Below are 21713 nucleotides of genomic sequence, written 5' to 3' on the forward strand. Positions count from 1 at the left end.
ATTATTATCATGACTTGTCCATAAATATGGACTCCTTTAACATACCTCATACGTAGATATCGAATTGTGTAAGGTTAGGTGAAAGCGATGGATAAGGAAAATGGGTTCCACGGGAAATTATGTGTTCCCCGAAGTAACAACAGTATTACTCGTGGCGACTTGTGAAAAATATTTCACAAAACCAACAAGAAATGCATTTAAAACTTAGACCAATTATACATCGAAGTCCGTATGAACGGAAATAATACTCAGATAGATAGATGGATGGACAGATAGATAAGTAAAATAATAAATGAATAAATAAATAAATAAATCATTATGTAAATAAATAAATATACATGATTGAATAGTAATATTAATAATGCATATTTTATTTCCCATTAGACTATACAGTACATTGTGTGGACATTAAAATAGAAATATTTAAATAACATAATAATTATAATTAATAGGATCCTTACATTAACAATGGTTTTACAATAAAAATTGCATATAATAATAAAATATATGAGGGTTTTTCTTAACTAGTTGGAGTAAAATATTAAATAATATTTAAAAAATGTTCGTTGCAATATAATAGTCAACTAACTTAAAAGGGATTATACACGTTATTAATGAGGACTGGGGTTTGGTACTAGACATTACATATAAAATTACAAATCTATAAATAAGTATCAAGAAAACTTGTGTAAACTCAATATCAATAATAGAAGAATATTGGACCAGGAGTGGCAATATTTACTTATTATTTTTGTACATCTTTTCTGAAATACTCGTCCAGCTTGTAAAAAGAGTTATTACTAGGTACTATTTTAGTGAATTTCGAAAGGAATATTTTGGTTTGTGGTCGAAAATGCTGGCTGGAAGGGAATTAAAAATTTTGGAACAAAGGTAAACAGGAGATGACTCAAAAAGTTGCCTGGTGTGCATTTCTATTATGAGTATCGTATGACTGGCAATGAAAGAATAAATGACCAAATAGATAGATAGATAGATAGATAGATAGATAGATAGATAGATAGATAGATAGGTAGATATATATATATATATATATATATATATATACATAGATAGATAGATAGATAGATAGATAGATAGATAGATAGATAGATAGATATATAGATAGATAGATAGATAGGTAGGTAGGTAGGTAGGTAGGTAGGTAGGTAGGTAGGTAGGTAGATAGATAGATAGATAGATAGATAGATAGATAGATAGATAGATAGATAGATAGATAGATAGATAGATAGATAGATAGATAGATAGATAGATAGATAGATAGATAGATAGATAGATAGATAGATAGATAGATAGATAGATAGATAGATAGATAGATAGATAGATAGATAGATAGATAGATAGATAGATAGATAGATAGATAGATAGATAGATAGATAGATAGATAGATAGATAGATAGATAGATAGATAGATAGATAGATAGATAGATAGATAGATAGATAGATAGATAGATAGATAGATAGATAGATAGATAGATAGATAGATAGATAGATAGATAGATAGATAGATAGATAGATAGATAGATAGATAGATAGATAGATAGATAGATAGATAGATAGATAGATAGATAGATAGATAGATAGATAGATAGATGAGTAAGTAAGTGAATGAATTTATTTATTTTAGTAGGTTATTTTACGATGCTTTATTAACATCTTAGGTTATTTAGCGTTTGAATGAGATGAAGGTGGTAATGCTGGTTAAATGAGTCTGGGGTCCGGCACCGAAAGTTAAACAGCATTTGCTCATATTGGCTTGAGGGAAAACCCCGGAAAAACCTCAACCAGGTAACTTGCCCCGACCGGGAATCCAACCCGGGCTACCTGGTTTCGCGGCCAGACGCGCTAACCGTTACTCCACAGGTGTGGACTGAATGAATGAATGAATGAATGAATGAATGAATGAATGAATTTTGGTTACTACGTAAACATGCGCGTTAGCCGAGCAATAATTTCAGTAATGCTTGGTTTTTTAGTATGCTGTACTTGTCCTGTGACGTCTTCGCTGTGGACCTTCATCGTGCTGACCACATGTAAGGGGTGCCTGCTATGTGAAAAATCTAACATTAGTCCAAAAAAAGACCGAAACATATAGACAGGCTACTGTTGTAGTACCTTAAGAAGAAGAATTAATCTACCTTGTTATAACAATATTATTATTATTATTATTATTATTATTATTATTATTATTATTATTAGGCCTACTATATATATTTCTCTGAACGTTTACTTCTCAGTTCACTTTATTTTTATGTCGTGATATTATTTATTCACACGGAAGTTGCCATTTTTCAACTGCATGACTATAGCATGACAAGTACTGTCGCACAATCTCCACTTGTTATGATGTCTTTTGTCGCTAACAACAGAATTCCTAACAAAGAATAACGCAAAATACAATTGTGACGTATAGTTGTAATACAATTAATATGTTTTTAATCTGTGATCAGTGTCCCAAACTCAGTGTGCCGCGATACAGAGTACCGGATGTGTTGTAATGTGTATTATGATGTAATTATGTTTTCACAATTATGAATGTAATATGTTGACATAATATGTTATGCATATGCATTATGAGGAGTGTACTTTCAAAGGCACTTTTATTCCAAAGAAATCAAAATTGGGTTATAAATTGATTTATATTCTGTTGATATTTCTACATTTTTCTATTAAGTTTTATCATTCGCGAATCTGTATTATACCCTGATGGATCCGTTACGGTCCCCTGCCAATGCTTCATATGACGTCCCAAATTCCTGTGACTGTTAAGTTTTAAATGTGAAAGTGAACTTTATCCCTATGAAATTTCAATGACAATTTTCAATTTGCTTTAGGCTAAGTTTGAATCAGGTTATATAAATGTCTTACTATTTACTCAAAACTATGTCAGACGGATAAGAGTGTCTTTGAATGTAATATTTTGAATACGATACTCGTGAGATCAAATCCAAGGGTCACGAATTTCAAAAGGCGAAGAAAACCTTATATTTAGCATGGGAGAGAAATAAATATGTAGGGCCCCATTTGTAAATTTATAACACATAAATGAACACTGTTCCTGATAAAGAATTCCATGTAAAATATCCTCCTCAATTTAAATCTTCGTTAGATAAAGCTGCTACTACTACTACTACTACTACTACTACTACTACTACTAGTACTAGTAGTACTAATGTTTATTCTCACTTAAAAAGTGGGTTTTAAATAATACTGTGGTTCATTGCTGCCCTCACATAAGACCTCCATCGGTCCCTATCCTCTGCAAGATTAATCTAATCCCTACTATCATATCCACCTCCCTCAAATACATTTTAATGTTATCCTCCCATCTACGTCTTAGCCTCCCCAAAGGTAATTTTATCTCAGGTCTCCAATTAACTCGATATGCATTTCTGGAGTCATCCATACGTTCTACATGCCGTTCCCATCTATAACGTCTGGATTTAATTTTCCTAATTATGTCAGGTGAAGAATATAATACGTGCTGTTTTGCGTTGTGTAACTTTCTCCATTCTTCTGTAACTTCAACCCTCTTAGCCCCAAATATTTTCCTAAGCACCTTATTCTCGAACACTCTTAACCTATGTTCCTCTCTCAAAGTGAGAGTCCAAGTTTCACAAACATAAAAAACAACCGGTAATATAACTGTTTTGTAAATTCTGACTTTCAGTATTTTTGAAAGCAGACTAGATGACAAAAGCTTCTCAACTATGCACTGCACTTAGCTAGTCCTGAGAGGGAAAAAAACGTCAATATGGTCAACGAAAAATGGTCGCGGGTATTTACACAGTCAGGATATGGGAGTTTGTTGAGTTTTCGTACGGGATTTTGCGTTGCCGGGCCTTGTTTTTAATTAACCCTTCCAGAGACAACTGTCTCCGAAATCCAATTTATTTACATCAACATTAATTGAAGGACGAAGACCTGAAAGTGCGATGAAGAGCTGGATATCTCTGTTGACTTCGAATTCCTTTGATGAAGTTATTCTAGGACTTGTACGTGTACAACTCTGCGAAAAATTCTCTATTTTCCTGAAGATTATGTGGGGAAAGGATGGTTATAAGTACGAGATACAAACCACCTGCGAGCGGTGTATGTCTTCTAATGACTTGATGGGCTCGAGATGTGAGGCTGTAGTACGTGGGATCAAATCTCTCTTGGCCAGATTACCCGACTGGGTTTTTTCCCTGAGGTTTTGGTGTCTCAACTTCGTTCCCTAGTTGTTAGTTTCCTAATGCAAGAAAAGAAACAAAGGGAGAAAGTAATGAAGGAATATAAGAGAAGGAAACTCAAGAACTGAGATAAAAGCACTTTTATTTTCATCTTTTTATGTGCAATCGGAAATAGGCTATACTGTACATTCATACAAGTTTACATATTCATAACGTTTAATTTTGAAAGTAATGTATGAACGTTGCTTATATATAGCACGTTAATACATTTTCATAATATAACATTAAAAATCATAACAAACTACTCCAGCTTGCACTACACGTTGTACAATATTCCGATGAGTGTTAGATTTTAAACTGGTTGATGAAACAAATAAAACAGAAGGCTGCACATGCTGTAAGCATACGTACAGTGTGGGAGACCCTGCATAGAGACAAGGTTTTCTTTATGCTTGATTCACTCCCAAGATATCGAGAATTTCCTTCAGAGTGTAGTGGCCAAGAATCGGGTTCGCCAGACCGAGCACAACATTCGCTATGTATTCATTGATATCCGGTTTCAGTTGTTCAAGATATTCAGGGCCTTGTTCGCTGATCAGATCGTTCATGAGGTCTCCAACAGCACCACCTCCCATGAAGTTCTCGAATCCGGTCTGAAATATACAAATCATTCAAATCTTAAGTGATCGTTTTTCTACAGCATGCTTTTCTTTTACTTAACGCAGTGTAGACAAAGATAAAGGCGCGTGGTAAAGTAATAGAAAAGTTTGGGGTCACTCTTAAAGGATCATCGGTTACAAATTCAAAAGAACCTTTTGCTGTGACTCTTGATTCCCTTCAGAGGTCAATGTTTAGTGCCGTTGTAAATATACCGATTCCTTCCTCACCAGAAAGGAGCTGCTACATTTAACACACCGATTTCCTATAAAACGTCTTTCTTTCCATGAAATGTTTTACATAAAGTACAGGCAGATACCAAAATAAAAATAAATTCCACCGTTATCAACCCACCGACTTACAAAGACTTCCAAACAAAATAATCAATTATTTAATGAATAAAATTAAAGAATTAGATAACGGAAAGATCATTCTTTCACAGTATTGCAATGTCATGTCTTACAGCCAATGCCAGCGTTTTTGGCGCGTGCTCTTGAGTAAAAAGCTAGTCAGTGGCACTTGTTGCCAGTATGGCGGCAATGAACCTTCGGGTTCCTTAAAAAGCCATTTGTATGTATGTATGTATGTATGTATGTATGTACGTATGTATGTATGTATGTATGTATGTATGTATGTATGTATGTATGTATGTATGTATGTATGTATGTATGTATGTACAAGCTGAGAACGGTACCATCCAACACGTCACGTCAGCAATCTGCCAATCACAGTTGCCAGTGTTATTATTCACTGACTGCGTCAGAGGCACGCAAGACACTCGCATTTTGCATTTCTGAGATGTGTCCTTGAGTAGGTCTATACTGTCCAGTCAGTGGCATCTGTTGCCATTTCGACTGAGAGTGGTACCACCTCCTAGACAGATGTGACGTCAGCAATCTGCCAATCACAGTTGTCAGCTTTCTCGTCCACAGGCTGTGGCAAAGATAAGATACTCGCTCTCAACGTTCCCATTACTTATTTCACGCGCCAGAAACGGTGGCTTTGGTTATACGAGACCTTCTCAGTGTTTTCATTTAGAAGAAACGAGAACTGTTGTAACAACTTCTATATACTCTTAAAAGATTTTAATTAATTGCTTGACTGACAGAGAAAAGGTAATCCTAGTCTATAAATACGTAATTTTTAAACACACCTGGGATCTTTCCTATTATATAATTTGGTTATTTAGTTTTTATCCTTGACAATCCGAAGTCTATGTAAAGTGTGATTGCAAATTGTGTGCCTAGTGATCATGAATATAGGCCTATTTTTATTTTGTTTTAGTAGGTTATTTTACGACGCTTTATCAACATCTAAGGTTATTTAGCGTCTGAATGAGATGAAGGTGATAATGCTGATGAAATGAGTCCGGGGCCCAGCACCTAAAGTTACCCAGCAAATATAGGCCTATGCTATGGAGGAAATCACATTACACTAAACATAAATAACGACAAATTTGAAGAGAAAAGGGCTGTTCCCTTTCTGGGGAGGGAATCACAACCTGATTTTTTGAAGGATTTCGGCGTTACTCGCCTTTTGCTATTCGCGAGTGAAAATTCACGAAAGACTATAGTTTTACTAGAGATTCTTTTGTTTCAGTTGTCCACCTTTACAGTATTGCTGGTCATTTTACAAGTAATATGTTCAGGGCTGGTTTCATAAATAGTTTTTTTTCTTTATACGAATGAGAGGTCCGAAGGCTAGCACAGAAGTCCGAAGGGTTTTGCACATTGCCACCATTTACTTAATTGCTTGTACCTTGTCACTCATTTATTGAGGAGGGATTGTTAAATCTGAACGGCAACTTTCTTTTTATAGGATTTTGTGGCTCGACTATGTAATGCCATCTATCGATTTAGCCATGTAGGTTCAATGGCCCGATGAAGTCTCCCCGTAGAGCACTGCACCTCCTCAGATTGATGCCATCTTTGTGACATCACCTTGCTTCATCCGTAGCTAACGGCTACATCACGGTGCACTTTTTCTGAACAGATAGGATTTAAATAGCGATGTAGCGTAACGGTGGAATGATGGAGGGAAACCCCCGATAAAAACTCTCAGGAACTTCGACTTTTATATCACTTATACAACTCCACCATCACTGGTTCTCAGTCAATAAATTAGTATTAAATTGTAACAAAACTAACATAATTCAATTTAAATCCTGTCCAAATTCAACCTCGCAAATTTCTACCGCAATAATTAACAATAGATCCCTATTAGAAACAATAACAACCAAATTTCTTGGCTTAAAATGGATAATGTGTTAAATTGGAAAAATCATATTAAAGAAATTACCCCCAAACTAAATTCAGCTTGTTTTGCTATTAGATCTATGCAAAAGATAGTAAATATCAATACCTTAAAAACAATATACTTTGCATACTTCCACTCGGTAATGAGTTTTGGAATAATATTCTGGGGAAATTCCACAGATAGTAACAATATATTTCTATTACAAAAAATAGTAATTAGAATAATAGTAGGTGCCAAATCTAGGGAATCGTGTAGGACTATTTTAAAAAAACTACAAATAATGCCCATGGCTTGTCAGTATATATTTTCATTAATAGTCTTCCTCGTATGTAATCGTGAAAACTTTGTAACTAATTCAACAGTTCATAGCATAAATACACGTCAAAAAATGACTTTCATACTCCATCGGCAAGTCTATCATGCTATCAAAAAGGAGTGCGTTATATGGCAGTAAAAATTTTTAATAGCCTCCCTATCGATATAAAAGATGAAACTCAAAACAAAATTATTTAGGGCCAAATTAAAGAAGTACCTAATTTCTCACGCCTTCTATTCTGTAGGTGAATTCATGACATTCAACAACGCTTCATGAAATTGATACTAAAACTATGTGTTGTACTAGTAGACTATATTGTAAATCTCGTCTGTATATATTTCATCTAGACTGTGACTATAAATTAAGATTTTATAATAGTATTAAGTTTTTTGACTTGTTCCATATTCTAGCTGTAAGCATGTATGAATACCATGGAATGTTAATAAATACAATACAATACAATACAATACTGGGATGTCGACCTGGTTGGCGAGTTGGTATAGCGCTGGCCTTCTATGCCCAAGGTTGCGGGTTCGATCCCGGGCCAGGTTGATGGCATTTAAGTGTGCTTAAATGCGACAGGCTCATGGCATGTAAAAGAACTCCTGCGGGACAAAATTCCGGCACATCCGGCGACGCTGATATAACCTCTGCAGTTGCGAGCGTCGTTAAATAAAACATAACATTTTTTAACATAACATCACTGGGATTGGAACCCGGAACTGCAGTCATCATACGTCAGCGCTCAGGCAACTGAGCTGTCAAAGTGACTCTCTATAGAGAATTAATCCGACATAGATCAATAAATAAACTTTCAATATATTTTCCAATTACTCCTTTCTGCTTACCTTGAGTGCTTGTAGAGTGAAGTCTATATCGAGAGTGTCAATGAAGACTGTTCCATCTTCCGTACCCCCTGTTGAGCCAAGGGTCACTGTGCCCCAAGTAGCCAGTCCCGTTAGGTCAAGCCTGGGTGAACATATTAATGCGGAACATTAGAAGAAACAAACGTATTTTAATTAGAAATTCTTGCAAAAGAAGAAAACACAGTATATTTGAAACAATTCATTGTGAAATTATTAACAGTAGAATAAGAAGCCTATCATTTTCTCAAAATTTGTCTCATAGGCATATATGGACGGCGAGAAACTTCGAGACGTTAGTAGCACGTATTTTCACTACTTAGGCCGTATCTCAAAGCTCAAGTCCATACTACACACTAGTGACTAGCAACTAGGTGACTTGTAAACTACAAACTGGGGAGTTTTGGAAATGTATGCTTAAAACATGACCTTCTTTACAGACTATTTTTCTAAAAAAAACATGACATCATGGTGCAGCACTGAATTAATAAGGCAGTGTCCTAATGCAGTTTCATTACAAGTTATGTTGAAAAGATAAGGGCCTAATATATTACAACAATGTTTAAAACATTGTAAAAAAAGTTACAATTTCAGTGTTCAAAGTTAACGTGTTATTATACATTAGATAGTTGATAGCCGTTCCAACCAGGGTTTAATAATCGGCCTCCTAATCAATTCTAAATGAATATTTATATTTAATTCAATTTTTTCTTTAATAGAAACCCTAGTTAGGTAGGCTATCATTGAGAAATTTATTGTGGAAATGCAACAAACGATTTAGGCTACAAGACAAATTACATTTTATAAAGAATATAAGTGATGATTAATTATGCTAATCGATGACTTCATTGCAGTGGAGGATATCATGTCCAAGGTGCTGTCAGGAACTTTTAATTTTCGGAAGACTTCTAAGGACTCCCGTGGGATTGTGGCTCTAACCCCAATCATAATTCCTATAACGTCCCATGTCTTGATGTTATATTTGGTCCCCAAATCGCTGCAGCATGGCAGATAAATTGCCCGTTTTTCTTTGCAGACTTCTCTAGGTTGTTCCTTGCTGTTCTCAAAACGGATTGTGGGATCGAGAATGAGTCCACAATTATTTTTTTCGGTCTATATTAATGATAGCTGCTCTTCGAGTTGAAAGGTATCCAATTTCCTCGTACACCTCATATTTATCAGTCCGGCGAAGTTCATTGGCAATCATGGAGCGAATTTTATTATGACGGTCAATTCTCAGTAATTCTCCCTTCCGGCAAAAACCCGGTACATGGGCTAAGGTTTCTTGCTCATCGCATCTTCACTTCCAAAGCATCTTCAGATATCATAATCTCACTAATGAGTTTTGAATAAATCCAAAAATTACAATTTTGTATCAAAGTGTAATAGTTTTGTGTCAAAGTATTTAGGAATTCACACCCAAGTCTCTGCTAATTATTTCGAGATTAAATTTCGACACATTTAACGATATGTAGCCTATGTCTGCAGGTGCGTAAATATTATGGGTACATGGTACTGTACGATATAACTACTCGTATTTACATATTTTATAGCAATTTCCTTATACACACAAAAAGCGTGCTGTATTGATTGGTACTAGAGAATTATATAGTAAATTGTATATATGTTTTTGTAGTTTTATTTGTAAATGTATTCCAATATTCGAATGCCAACTACCACATCGGCCTTAGGGGCTTCAAAATTCTGTAAATTTTGTGCGATTGAATGTGATGTGGTGAACTGCATCCTACAAAGTAAATATGGACATAATCCATAACAGAGTGATTAACCTGATATTTATATAGAGGAAATGAATGTTATTGAGTCTCACCAAACAACCGAAAGTTGACTGTGTTACATTTTATAGGACTAGGTGACAATTTTGTATGTGGAACGTATGCAGGACGCTGCGATCTTACGTTATTATTAGACATCTGATTTATATGCACTAAAAGTATCTAAAATATGCATACAACTGGTTAAGATTTAACACAACAATCTCTTTATTTCATGAAATAGTTGAAAATTTGGTTAAAATATAATACGAATTTGATTCTCAAAACCTGTATTTAGAAGTTGACTTCATAATTTTTGCTTCTTGTGAACAAATTTTACTCTAACCTGTATGAAATGTCACTAAGGACATCTATACTAATAATAAATTTGTAGCCGAAATTTTTCTGCTAATTTTCGATTTTCCAAAAATAATTGGTCCTAACATATATAATTAACCGCCCTGAAACCGAAAATCGCTTTTTTGAAATTTTTGTTTGTATGTCTGTTGTTAGCTTTTCACGCGATAATGGCTGAACCGCTTTATATGAAAATTGGAATATAAATTAAGTTCGTTGTAACTCAGATTTTAGGCTATATGGCATTCAAAATACTTTATTTAAAAGGGGGGTTATAAGGGGGCCTGAATTAAATAAATCAAAATATCTCGCTTATTATTGATTTTTGTGAAAAATGTTACATAACAAAAGTTTCTTTAAAAATGATTTCCGATAAGTTTTATTCTTTACAAAAGTTTGATAGGACTGATATTTAATGAGATAAATGACTTTTAAAATTAAAATAACGCCATCTAAGACGGTGCAATGAATTAAGAACAAATGACTTCGTCTATAAGGGGCCTTGGACAACAACAATCGAGAGCTATTACACATAGCCTACAGAGAATGTTTCTGTGTTTGTATGAAGTAATATCAGAAGCTAAATTAACCGATTTGTATAATTAATTATTATTTCACCATTGGAAAGTGTAGTTTCTCTAGATGGACATAATGCTATAATGTTATTACAGTAACGTCTGAGTAAATTGAGGACAGGTAAGATTAAAATAGCTTCTTATGCACAGAAAATTTGATAGGCTTTTTTGTACATTCGTTTTCTGTATTTCTTAAAATAATATTTATGTACACTCATTTTAATCTCAGAGAATTAGCGAACAACGAGAGTGTATTGATTTAGTATGCAGTAATAGTACGTTAGCTTAGCAATCCATTATTTTATAATTCAAATTTTAACTATGCTCAATTGAATCGTGTTAAAATACATAAAATATATATGCAATAAATGCAATGCAAAAAAAAATGGGTAATGAGCGAAGCAGATTATGTTGCGCTGTTGTAAAAGTTGTTCCCTGGATCAAACGTCCTATTTTGATTATGTAATTACTTTATATTTATTTCTAAAGGTGCAGCGGAGCGCACGGGTACGGCTAGTAAATAATAAAGTTCTGCGTGAAATAATCTGATACAATAATACATTACACAAAAGACAACAACATTATTCTAACAAATCCAAAATTGTACAGCATATTTTAAAGAATTTTGAATTGTTGATGGAAGGCAAGGTATGTGCGTGTGTGAACTAAAATGCAGCAGTTTTATCTACGAGATTTCAATACTACCACCACTACCACCACCACCATTATCGTTATCACCATCACCATAATCGTCGTCAATATCGCCGCCATCACCACCACCTACAATTTGTAATGTATTGCATATATTGAAAAACTTACGTGAAAGATCCATTTCCAGTGATTTGAATAATGTTTGGAACATCTCCGGCAGCAATATACTGTCCTTCAAAGTGCAGCTCGGGTAGAGTAATTCCGAATTCCGCCTTTAGGTTCTCCAGGTCGTTGGAAATCTTGTCGATCTGGAACTCCGACAACTTGGTTGCAGTCGTTTGATCGAGGGTCAGTATCAAACTATTAAAGACAGTCTATAATTAGTTGCACTGCACAGTCTACCCGATGTGTGGTTTTCTTAAAGCATAGGTTTCCATCCTTAACAAACAAATATTAGGCAGACAGAGACAGACAGATAATACGACTAATATCACAGTCTAGTATATACAGTCACGAAGCTCAATAAGTAGTAAATATGCATCCATAGATAGTTGCTAACCACCAGGATCGCTAATATCGCCTCATTACAGACAATGCGAAATAGTGCCGGCACAGTCTATTGTTCCTATATTGTTTTCGCTGTAAGAAAAATCCTAATGTAAACATAAGCACGTTGCTGTCATACCCGTGATTGGCTGCCAGTCGAAACACTCGCATGACGCAGGAAAATATAGTCCGTTTTGGAAACCACAATCTTGTATTATTTGAAAATAAAAAAATTAATTCTAGTTGTTAAATATGATGAAACATTTAACTTTAGGCTACTCATATGTAAAACGCTATGTAAAAGAAAAGCTACTTTTATGTTTTGTTATGTATTATGAACGCGGATGAATACCAACAGTAACACCGAGGTAGTCTGTTCTTGTAACAAGCTGGCGTCACTTGAGCTCGTAGTTGTTCACGTAAGCATGTGGTACTGAAGTATGGCTTTTGCATCCTCAACTGTCCATTGTGAAGACATAAGACTTAAAAATAATTTAATTACCAGTAATTATAAAATAAATTTTTCCTAAGCAAACGAATGCATAGTAGTGAGGTTAGGCCTACTTGACGAGTAACGGGAAATGTTTAACATGAAACAGAATGTACAACAGTAGGCGGGAACACGTACTGAGAATCTATGGCGCCAAACAGCGGCCAATTAAGCCTCACTTCAGTCACATGCTATTGTTTACATTAGGATTTTTCTTACAGCGAAAAGATTATAGCACCATCACAACTCAAGCTTCGTGACTGTATATACTAGAACTAGACTGTGCTAATATGTTATTAGCAGGTTTAGAAGTTCATAAGCACTAAACATAGAATGAAAGGATATGAAGTTGTATTGTTGCTACTGGACCATACACAATAGAACGTACTATTGAAAAAGGCCGAAAACAATTTTTTTTCCGAAATTAAAAATTTAAGGGTCCGCAAAAGTTGCATTATGGTGCCAACGTTTCGCACAAATAATTTGAACCTCTTAGAAACACTTATAATCGAGTCGCAGGAGGTCTAAAGATTAGGGTATGAAGTAAAACTTAAAAAAAAATTTAAATTATGGGTTATTTAACGAAGCTCGCAACTGCAGAGGTTATATCAACGTTGCCAGTGTGCCGGAATTTTTGTCCCGCAGGAGTTCTTTTACATGCCAGTAAATCTACTGACATGAGCCTGTCGCATTTAAACACATTTAAATGCCATTGACCTCGGCCGGGATCGAACCTGCAACCTCGAGGATAGAAGGCCAGCACTATACCAACTACGCTACCGAGGGCGACAATTCCCACCCCCCCCCCCAAATTCTTCGGTGCATGGTCAATGGGGCTCAAGTCGCTTCCTTTTTTACAATTCTTAGTTTTTGAAAAACTATTAAAAAGAAAAACTTAAGTATTCATTCGGTATTATGGACTTGTGTCTGGATGAAATGCAAGTCATAATACAGTAAAATGATCAGTTTGCCTTAAATCTTATTTTCTAACATTTTGTCGGTATTAAAGATTTATGTCGACGTAGTCCCTTAGTATCATCACTATATGATGTAACGAACGACTATCACCACGTTTCTTAACGAAGGAAAATTAGCTTAAATATGTATTTTCATTAAATTCAAGTTACACGACCTGGGACGGATCCCTTGTGAGATGTGTGATATCCGACATACGTTACTCAATGAAGAAAACACATTAGAAATGGGTGTCAGATATTACCGGTTTGTAGCTATCACATCTTGCGACGTGTCTCTCAGTAAATCGTAAAAGATTCGCTTTCACAAACTACAAGATGTATATTGTGATTCACTGTAATGATTACAGGTATGATAGCAACTGAGAATAAATATATACCTCTAAAGATACAAATTTTTACGTATTCATATTGTAAATGTAATGTCTATTAATAGTGCAACATTGTTCATATTGCACATATTGTAAATATTGTTTGTAACTTATACAGAGTGTAAGGAGTATAAGTGCTATTAACTGATGATTGTTCATGTCATAAGGAAGAAAAAATATCCTTACAACTTTTTTCTAATTGCAGTATTTAACTGATTATTAAAGTTTAAAATATTAGACTTTTGGCAACTTTGCTGAATGGGGAGGAGGGAGTTTACAAGTACACGGTACAGCTCAAACGTATAGAGAATACCGGTACAAAACAGATACTCTGTTCTAATGCAGGGGTGGACCATTATTTACATAACACGAACAGCAAATACAAACTTTCAGTCTCATTAATAGAACTTTATGGTAAATTTATATTTTATTTAACAATATTGGGAATATTCGTCCAGTCCACACCTGTGGAGTAACGGCTAGCGCGTCTGGCCGCGAAACCAGGTGGCCCGGGTTCGATTCCCGGTCGGGGCAAGTTATCTGGTTGAGGTTTTTTCCGGGGTTTTCCCTCAACCCAATATGAACAAATGCTGGGTAGCTTTAGATGCTGGACCCCGGACTCATTTCACCGGCATTATCACCTTCATCTCATTCAGACGCTAAATAACCTAAGATGTTGATAAAGCGTCGTAAAATAACTTACTAAAATAAAAAAAAATATTAGCCCATTTTTTATTATACGTCTAAAAAATAAACAATGGTTTACTGCACAAAACCACACGAACTTTTTTTTTAAATGCAACATTTTAATCTCTCGCGCTTCCATAAAACAGTACCATTTTTAAAGAAATTTCTGTTTCTGTGATTTTCGAAACAAGGTAAGAGACTCCTAGTTTCTAATAATCGTTGAGAAACCGCTACAAAAGTTCGCCGATTAGGCAACCTTCATTGCGGAAAACATTGATGGTACATCATCTTGCCTCACTTGAGTTACGATGACTTTCTCCATAAATTAATAACATATGATATTTCTAAACTGTGAATAACATTGTAAGTTGTTTATCGAATACCCTGTACTGAACTATCATCCGCTGGACAGGGAGCTTGGACTCAGCTGACGTGTACGTACGTCTGTGCAGAGTACTGCCTGCTCAACATGTTGCCACGTCTCTCACGCCAGAATATTAACAAATTTAAGCATGCAATTTTATCTAATTTCACAAAAACGTAATAGAACACATAAAAATGTATTTAAACTAATATTAACTCTTTGCTTCGTAATTTTACTAACGATATAAGCAGTATAACGCGAATAAACTAAGACAAGAAATATTTTTTTCTGGGAAAACTATCAAGTTTTGACCTTATGTTGTAGGGACATTTTTTGATCCTGTAGACCGTCCCCGAAGACTTATACCCCTTACACTCTGTATAGGCCTATTATATTTTGTTGGACCTTCAGTCCTATGATATCAGTAGTCCTATGATATCAGTATAACACCGTAATGCTATTTTAAAACAAAATGGGATCAATGCAGCGATTTATACCCTTGGCGAAATACTTACTTAATTAGTCGGTGCTCAAAATTGATAACCTCATGCTCGATATACCCGGGGTCGAGGGGAGGGATGCCGAGGTCAGGATCCCCTGTGGGCATCGCCTTCCTCAAGTTCTCGAGCGCTGCGATTATGGCATCATCAATGGCGTTCTTTGCCTCTCTGGCCGCCACGCGAGACTTCAACAGTCCTCGAAATTCGCTCTCTGCAAGCAAATGTAGGCAACGTTTTAGTTAAATATTGTGTTGTGTTAGTTAGCCATATCTTAAAGAATAAAGTGATCATCAGGCTTAGGATCCGGGACACTTTAGCAACCAATGTACGTACAACTTGACTATAGAGTTCCTTGAACATAGTAGACAGACATACTGTGAATGTAAACGACGTTAATATGCTACGTTATATTCTACTGTTAATAGTACAATCTAGTGACTGTGGAAAATGAAGTAGGATACATACCTCACAAGTTTTAATGTCCCTCGGCGACATTGAAGTCGTTAGCGTTACTATAAACAACCATGTAGTACATACTTGCAACTAGTTGGAAAAAACTGTTCAACATGAATTGAAAATGCACTGTGATGGCCTGAGTTCGTTTCGTAGGGAAGACGGAAGAATATTGATCACGAACCGGATTTTACTCTAACGCACAGGTAAACAAAACTCAATGCTCCACCTCACTCCATCTGTACTCCGTTGCACTGTAACTTCAGTTCATTCTTAAGTTGTCCCGGATCCTAAGCTTGGTTATTAGGCTTGTAATGTAGGGGACCGGTTACAGATGTTCACTGCAGCATGGTACATAGGCCGTGGACGTGAGGTAGTATGAGGACATTGACTTGGTTCTGCGATCGATTACGGGAATAATAAGGTAAACATAAACAAATATAGACAGCTATAAAAGTAAATATAAGCTACACAGCATTACAAAGATATATTTTTACGCACCTTTCGTTATGTGCAGAAGAATTATCTTAGAATTATTCGTGGGTTTGAGTTTCCTCCTTTCCTTCAGCATCCGTACAATTACAATGCACAACTCATATCTTCGGTGCTTCATCAAATTCCGCTGCAAAAATATGCGCCTGAGAACCTTTAACCTTCGGCGTTATTTTTCATTAGGTACACTGTTTACGCATGCTACAATAATAACTGGTGAACGTATAGTAAACTTGAAACCACCGTAACGCACCCTCTCGGTCCTCAACATTACAAGCCTAATAATTATCAAGTAATATGTCTAGTGTTAGCACAGTCTAGTATATACAGTCGCGAAGCTCAATACGTAATAAATATGCAAACATTGGGTAGTTGCTCACCACTAGGATCGCTAATATCGCCTCATTACTGGCAATGCAAAATAGTACCGTCACAATCTATTGTTTCTAGCACCCTCAAAACTCAAGCTTCGTGACTGTATATAGTAGACTGTGGTGTTAGGATAACATTTCAAAACAGAACTTAAGGACATCGTAACTGTCCTTTCACAGTCGCACGTGAGTTTCATTATATTTAGTATGATATGACTAATATATTGTTTTTTTTTTAAACTATTGCGTTGAAAGCAGACATTGTAATTGAAATGATTAATTTAAATTTAGTTTACTTCATTATTTTATTAATTATCATTTTATACCAGTCTATGTCTTCGTGATATGTTTACTGTAATATTCATATTATATTAATACTATATAAATTAATTGCCTCCGACCACGGGTTCTGTTTACTCTGGTGGTGCTGTAATATAAGTGTGGTTTTATTTTTGGTTTTAATTTTCATTTTAATAGCTATTTTTCTACGATAGTGCGTAAAGTTGCATTTTACCCACTGATATCAGTGTGTAAAGTGAGCCTTTAAAACACTAGTGCGTAAAAAAAGTAAGTAATCACTTTAGACACTACTATTCATATTACGCGATGCCAAAGAAAATGTAATATTCAATGTATAAACTTCATTCAGTAAGAAATTAATGCATTATCTCGATATTTCATTACTTAAATATTACACGTAACACAAATAAGTAACAAATTAACATTGGTATTTACATTTTAGCCCTTATTATTCTGAAGTTATATGTAATACTCATTGTAACAAGATTTATCATTCAACTGTTTCTAACGGCTTTGTTGATTATATGGCCGGTTTAGAAGGCCAGAACTCCTGAACATGAATAAAACAGGCTGCCATTCCATGGATACTTACTTCGTAATAGTTCTGAGTTTTAGACGGCCATGACATTGTGTTCTTATAACCTCTCACTCCTACCCCTTCTAGTAGTGAACTTCCACCCAAGGCCGCATATGCAAAGTCGTCTTACGGTCACAGTATGCAGTACTGAGTGAGTATAGTATGTTCCAGAAAAATGGTCGTATTTTCCAGTGAATGAAGTGTATTCATTATTGAATCGCATTTTTGCACAGGTACTATATCCGTTTGGTTACGTCGCTTCTCTGTTTCCAACATCCGTTTCTACTGGCCCCTCTGTAAAGACTAGTGGCTGGCTGTCTTAGCTCTTTCCTGAAAACATTTGCTGTCAGGAATTGGACGTCTACATAATATTATACAATCGAAAAATCGAAAGAGGAGAATTGGGAGGACAAATTTAAAAGGTACGCAAACGCGTCCTTGCAAGGGGTTGGGGGCTGGACGAAACTAAATATGTGAGCTCCAAGCCTGTTGGCCACTAGTCTCACTCCGGGTTACGCTGCTCCACTGAAGGGGCTCTAGAAAATTTTTAAGGGGAAAACCGAAAATGGACGTAACCTCTTAGGTACCACATACGCGAGGGGACGGAAATGTGATCAAGTGATCACGGGACGGGACGAGGAGATGGCTGGTGTAAATCTGCACATTGAAATGAACTGTGTCATTTCGCAGTGCAGGAGGAGTCGAGAAGACTCTGTCGTCTGTTGTTCGATGACAAGGCAAGTGAAGACCGCCAGGAGAGACGCCGTGAATTCTGAATCTGCAATTTGGAAGATTCCCTGTCCTTTCGCATTGCGACTACATGAGTGACCTTGCACATGTATTTAGTAATTTTATAGACTCTGAACTAGGGCATGAAGTCGTTTGTTAGAAAAGAAAAAGGGGGATTTTATGGGGAAGGGCATATAGGTCCGTGACCCATTTCTTTTAGGGCTCATCCCGACATTTGTCTTAACGCCTTAGGAAAACCACGGAAATACCTTAGGCAGGATGAGTTGTCTCAATATAAGAGACTAGCCAATTTGGCTTTTAAGTAATAGGTCGATTGATTTATGATAGATGTTATTATTAATACATTTAGAATAATTAAGAGGTCATGGGGATATGAGTGCAGGTCCGTGGCCCATTTCTTTTAGGGCTCATCCCGACATTTGTCTTAGCGCCTTAGGAAAACCACGGAAAAACCTTAGGCAGGATGTATTATACAACTGCTTAAAATAATTTAAATAAAAGGGCCTCGTTAAGTAACTGTCAAGTGATTTCCCCTCTTTCTACGACGCTGCGACATGACTACTTGGACGGGCAGTAGACAGCAATCTGAGTAAATTCATCTGTGCGAATCGGGAAGAAGTGAAGATTGAATTTACAATACGTAAGGTACTCTGTTATGGAGTAGCTACAGAATTATTATTTCAAGAGACACAGGATTATGCTCCCATGTTGACTGATGCTTTGCATTATTTCTTTTGGGGTTATTGTAAAACAATTGTGTTTGTTAAACATCCTACAACAATAGAAGAATTAAAGAATTACATTTCAGAAACAATACATTCAATTTCAGAAGATATGCTTAAAACGTTTTCGATAATATGCACATAAAAGAACTGAAGCCCGTATAGAAATGAACAGCCATCATTTTCAACAATTTGTTTAGATATCCAGCTTTTTTTTATTATTTTTCAATTTAAATACACTCTCCATATTGTATGCTAATGTGCTGTAGTCAGTATATTATACATTGCATAATGAATACGTCCGCCTGGATAGTTCAGTTATTGTTAATACTGTACTGTATTTTGAGTAAATAAATACCTAACGAAAATTATCAAACTGAAAATCGTAATATGTTCATAATTTACGTAAATGAATGCACTACTTTTTTTCCCTCCTGGACCTAGTAAAGTGATTTGATTGTATTTATACTAGTATCATCAAACTTTGGTCGTGAAAGGGGGTAACATAGTGTTTGCGGTTTTCAACCGTTAATCCAAAGGTATAGCCAGGTTAATATTAGAAATGTAAGTGAAAACAAAATGATGACCCGGTATTAACTTTACATTGCTGTAGTAGCCTAACTTATTCTTGTACAACATACACCCCTGACTGAGGTTTTGTCTTGCGCTCACTCAGACCACAGCGCTCGCAAATTGCACTCTAGTAGACATTTCCTAACTTTGCCCGTGTCCTTAAGATGCTTGCTCTAGATTGATATATTTTTATTGTCACTATAATGTGCCTACGCATTTGATGATCGATGGAAAACGCAAAAATTATCCATCCAAGAGACATACTTAAAAGTTATGAATTTGTTGAAACAGACTAAAGAGATGAGTTCTAAACTCAAAGCAATATAAGTACACAAGTCAAGGTAGATTAAAAGAAGCCTATTCGAACGAATGTTCTGATATGAGTGATGATTTCAATATTAACAATGTTTCTACACATATTTTCTTGTGATTTATTGTTACCTAAAAAAATGGTTTTATGTTTATGTTAAGTAGCTTTAAAAGGATGTTTTTTTTCAACATACCCCATTGCTCTTTCGGCAGTTTCATCACATCTTCGATTTGGTGCAGTAGAGGATGACCATGATGTGCATGACACACTGCCGCCAGGAGCGCTACAATCGCAATACTGTGTACCTTCATCGTGAACTAATGTGTTACATTATTGTCTGTTGTCTCTATATAGAGTGCAGTATCGGAAAACATGTTACATTTATCACAGCTCGAGTAATCCGTTATCACATATTAGACAAACATATTTAATGTTATCTTTTATGGTCCGTCTTGATTAAACCAATGAAGAATTGTGATTAAGTCCATCTGTGAGATATAGTTCAAAAAGTGCTCTACAGCTTCTACCAGAAGTTTAAGGACACCCTTTCGGAAGAGATGTTGCACTCCTGTCCTTTATATTTATATGAAATCCCCTGATGTTTATAAAGGGACCAAATGATATTTATATGAATTCCCGTGATGTTTATAAAGGGACCAAATGATATTTATATGAAATCCCGTGATGTTTATAAAGGGACAAAATTATATTTACATGAAATCCCGTGATGTTTATAAAGGGACCAAATGATATTTATATGAAATCCCGTGATGTTTATAAAGGGACCAAATGATTTTTATATGAAATCCCCTGATGTTTATAAAGGGACCAAATGATATTTATATGAAATCCCGTGATGTTTATAAAGGGACCAAATGATTTTTATATGAAATCCCCTGATGTTTATAAAGGGACCAAATGATATTTATATGAAATCCCGTGATGTTTATAAAGGGACCAAATGATATTTATATGAAATCCCGTGACGTTTATAAAGGGACCAAATGATATGTATATGAAATCCCTTGATGTTTATAAAGGGACCAAATGATATTTATATGAAATCCCGTGATGTTTATAAAGGGACTAAATGATATTTATATGAAATCAACTGCTGTTTATAAAGGGACCAAATGATATTTACATGAAATCAACTGATGTTTATGAAGGGACTAAATTATATTTATATGAAATCAACTGATGTTTATAAAGGGACCAAATCATATTTATATGAAATCAACTGATGTTTATAAAGGGACCAAATGATATTTATATGAAATCCCGTGATGTTTATAAAGGGATCAAATGCCTGTGAAAAATTATTTTTTTTTTACAAAAAAAAATTAATTATTCCAGATTGAATGTATTTAGAATGTATGAATTTTGGGATAGAGTTAGAAATATCTGAAAGGCTTCCTGTGCAAATATTACTTTTTGACAGAAAAATTGTTATATAATCCAAAGTTTGATTTGCAATTGGATTTGCAGTAAAAAACTTCATCTTTCACAGGTGAATTTTGCTGCGAATTTCAAACTCAGGAGAATTTTAGAAAATGGCAATCTTTCTTAAAGGAAATAAAGAAAAAATCTGGA

General features: G+C 35.3%; 1 protein-coding gene across 1 annotated transcript; it reads right to left on the bottom strand.

The window, feature by feature from the left end:
• Window positions 1–4315: 4315 nt before the first annotated feature.
• Window positions 4316–20475, bottom strand: LOC138695861 (uncharacterized). The gene is made up of 5 exons (XM_069820156.1): window positions 20314–20475; window positions 15588–15783; window positions 11809–12000; window positions 8268–8388; window positions 4316–4843 (listed from the first exon to the last, which is right to left on the bottom strand). The coding sequence occupies exons 1-5, from the start codon at window positions 20429–20431 to the stop codon at window positions 4637–4639; spliced, it is 834 nt and encodes a 277-aa protein (XP_069676257.1). The 5' UTR covers window positions 20432–20475; the 3' UTR covers window positions 4316–4636.
• Between the last annotated feature and the right edge of the window lie 1238 nt (window positions 20476–21713).

Source organism: Periplaneta americana, chromosome 3 (genome assembly GCF_040183065.1).
Source record: "Periplaneta americana isolate PAMFEO1 chromosome 3, P.americana_PAMFEO1_priV1, whole genome shotgun sequence".
NCBI lineage: Eukaryota > Metazoa > Arthropoda > Insecta > Blattodea > Blattidae > Periplaneta > Periplaneta americana.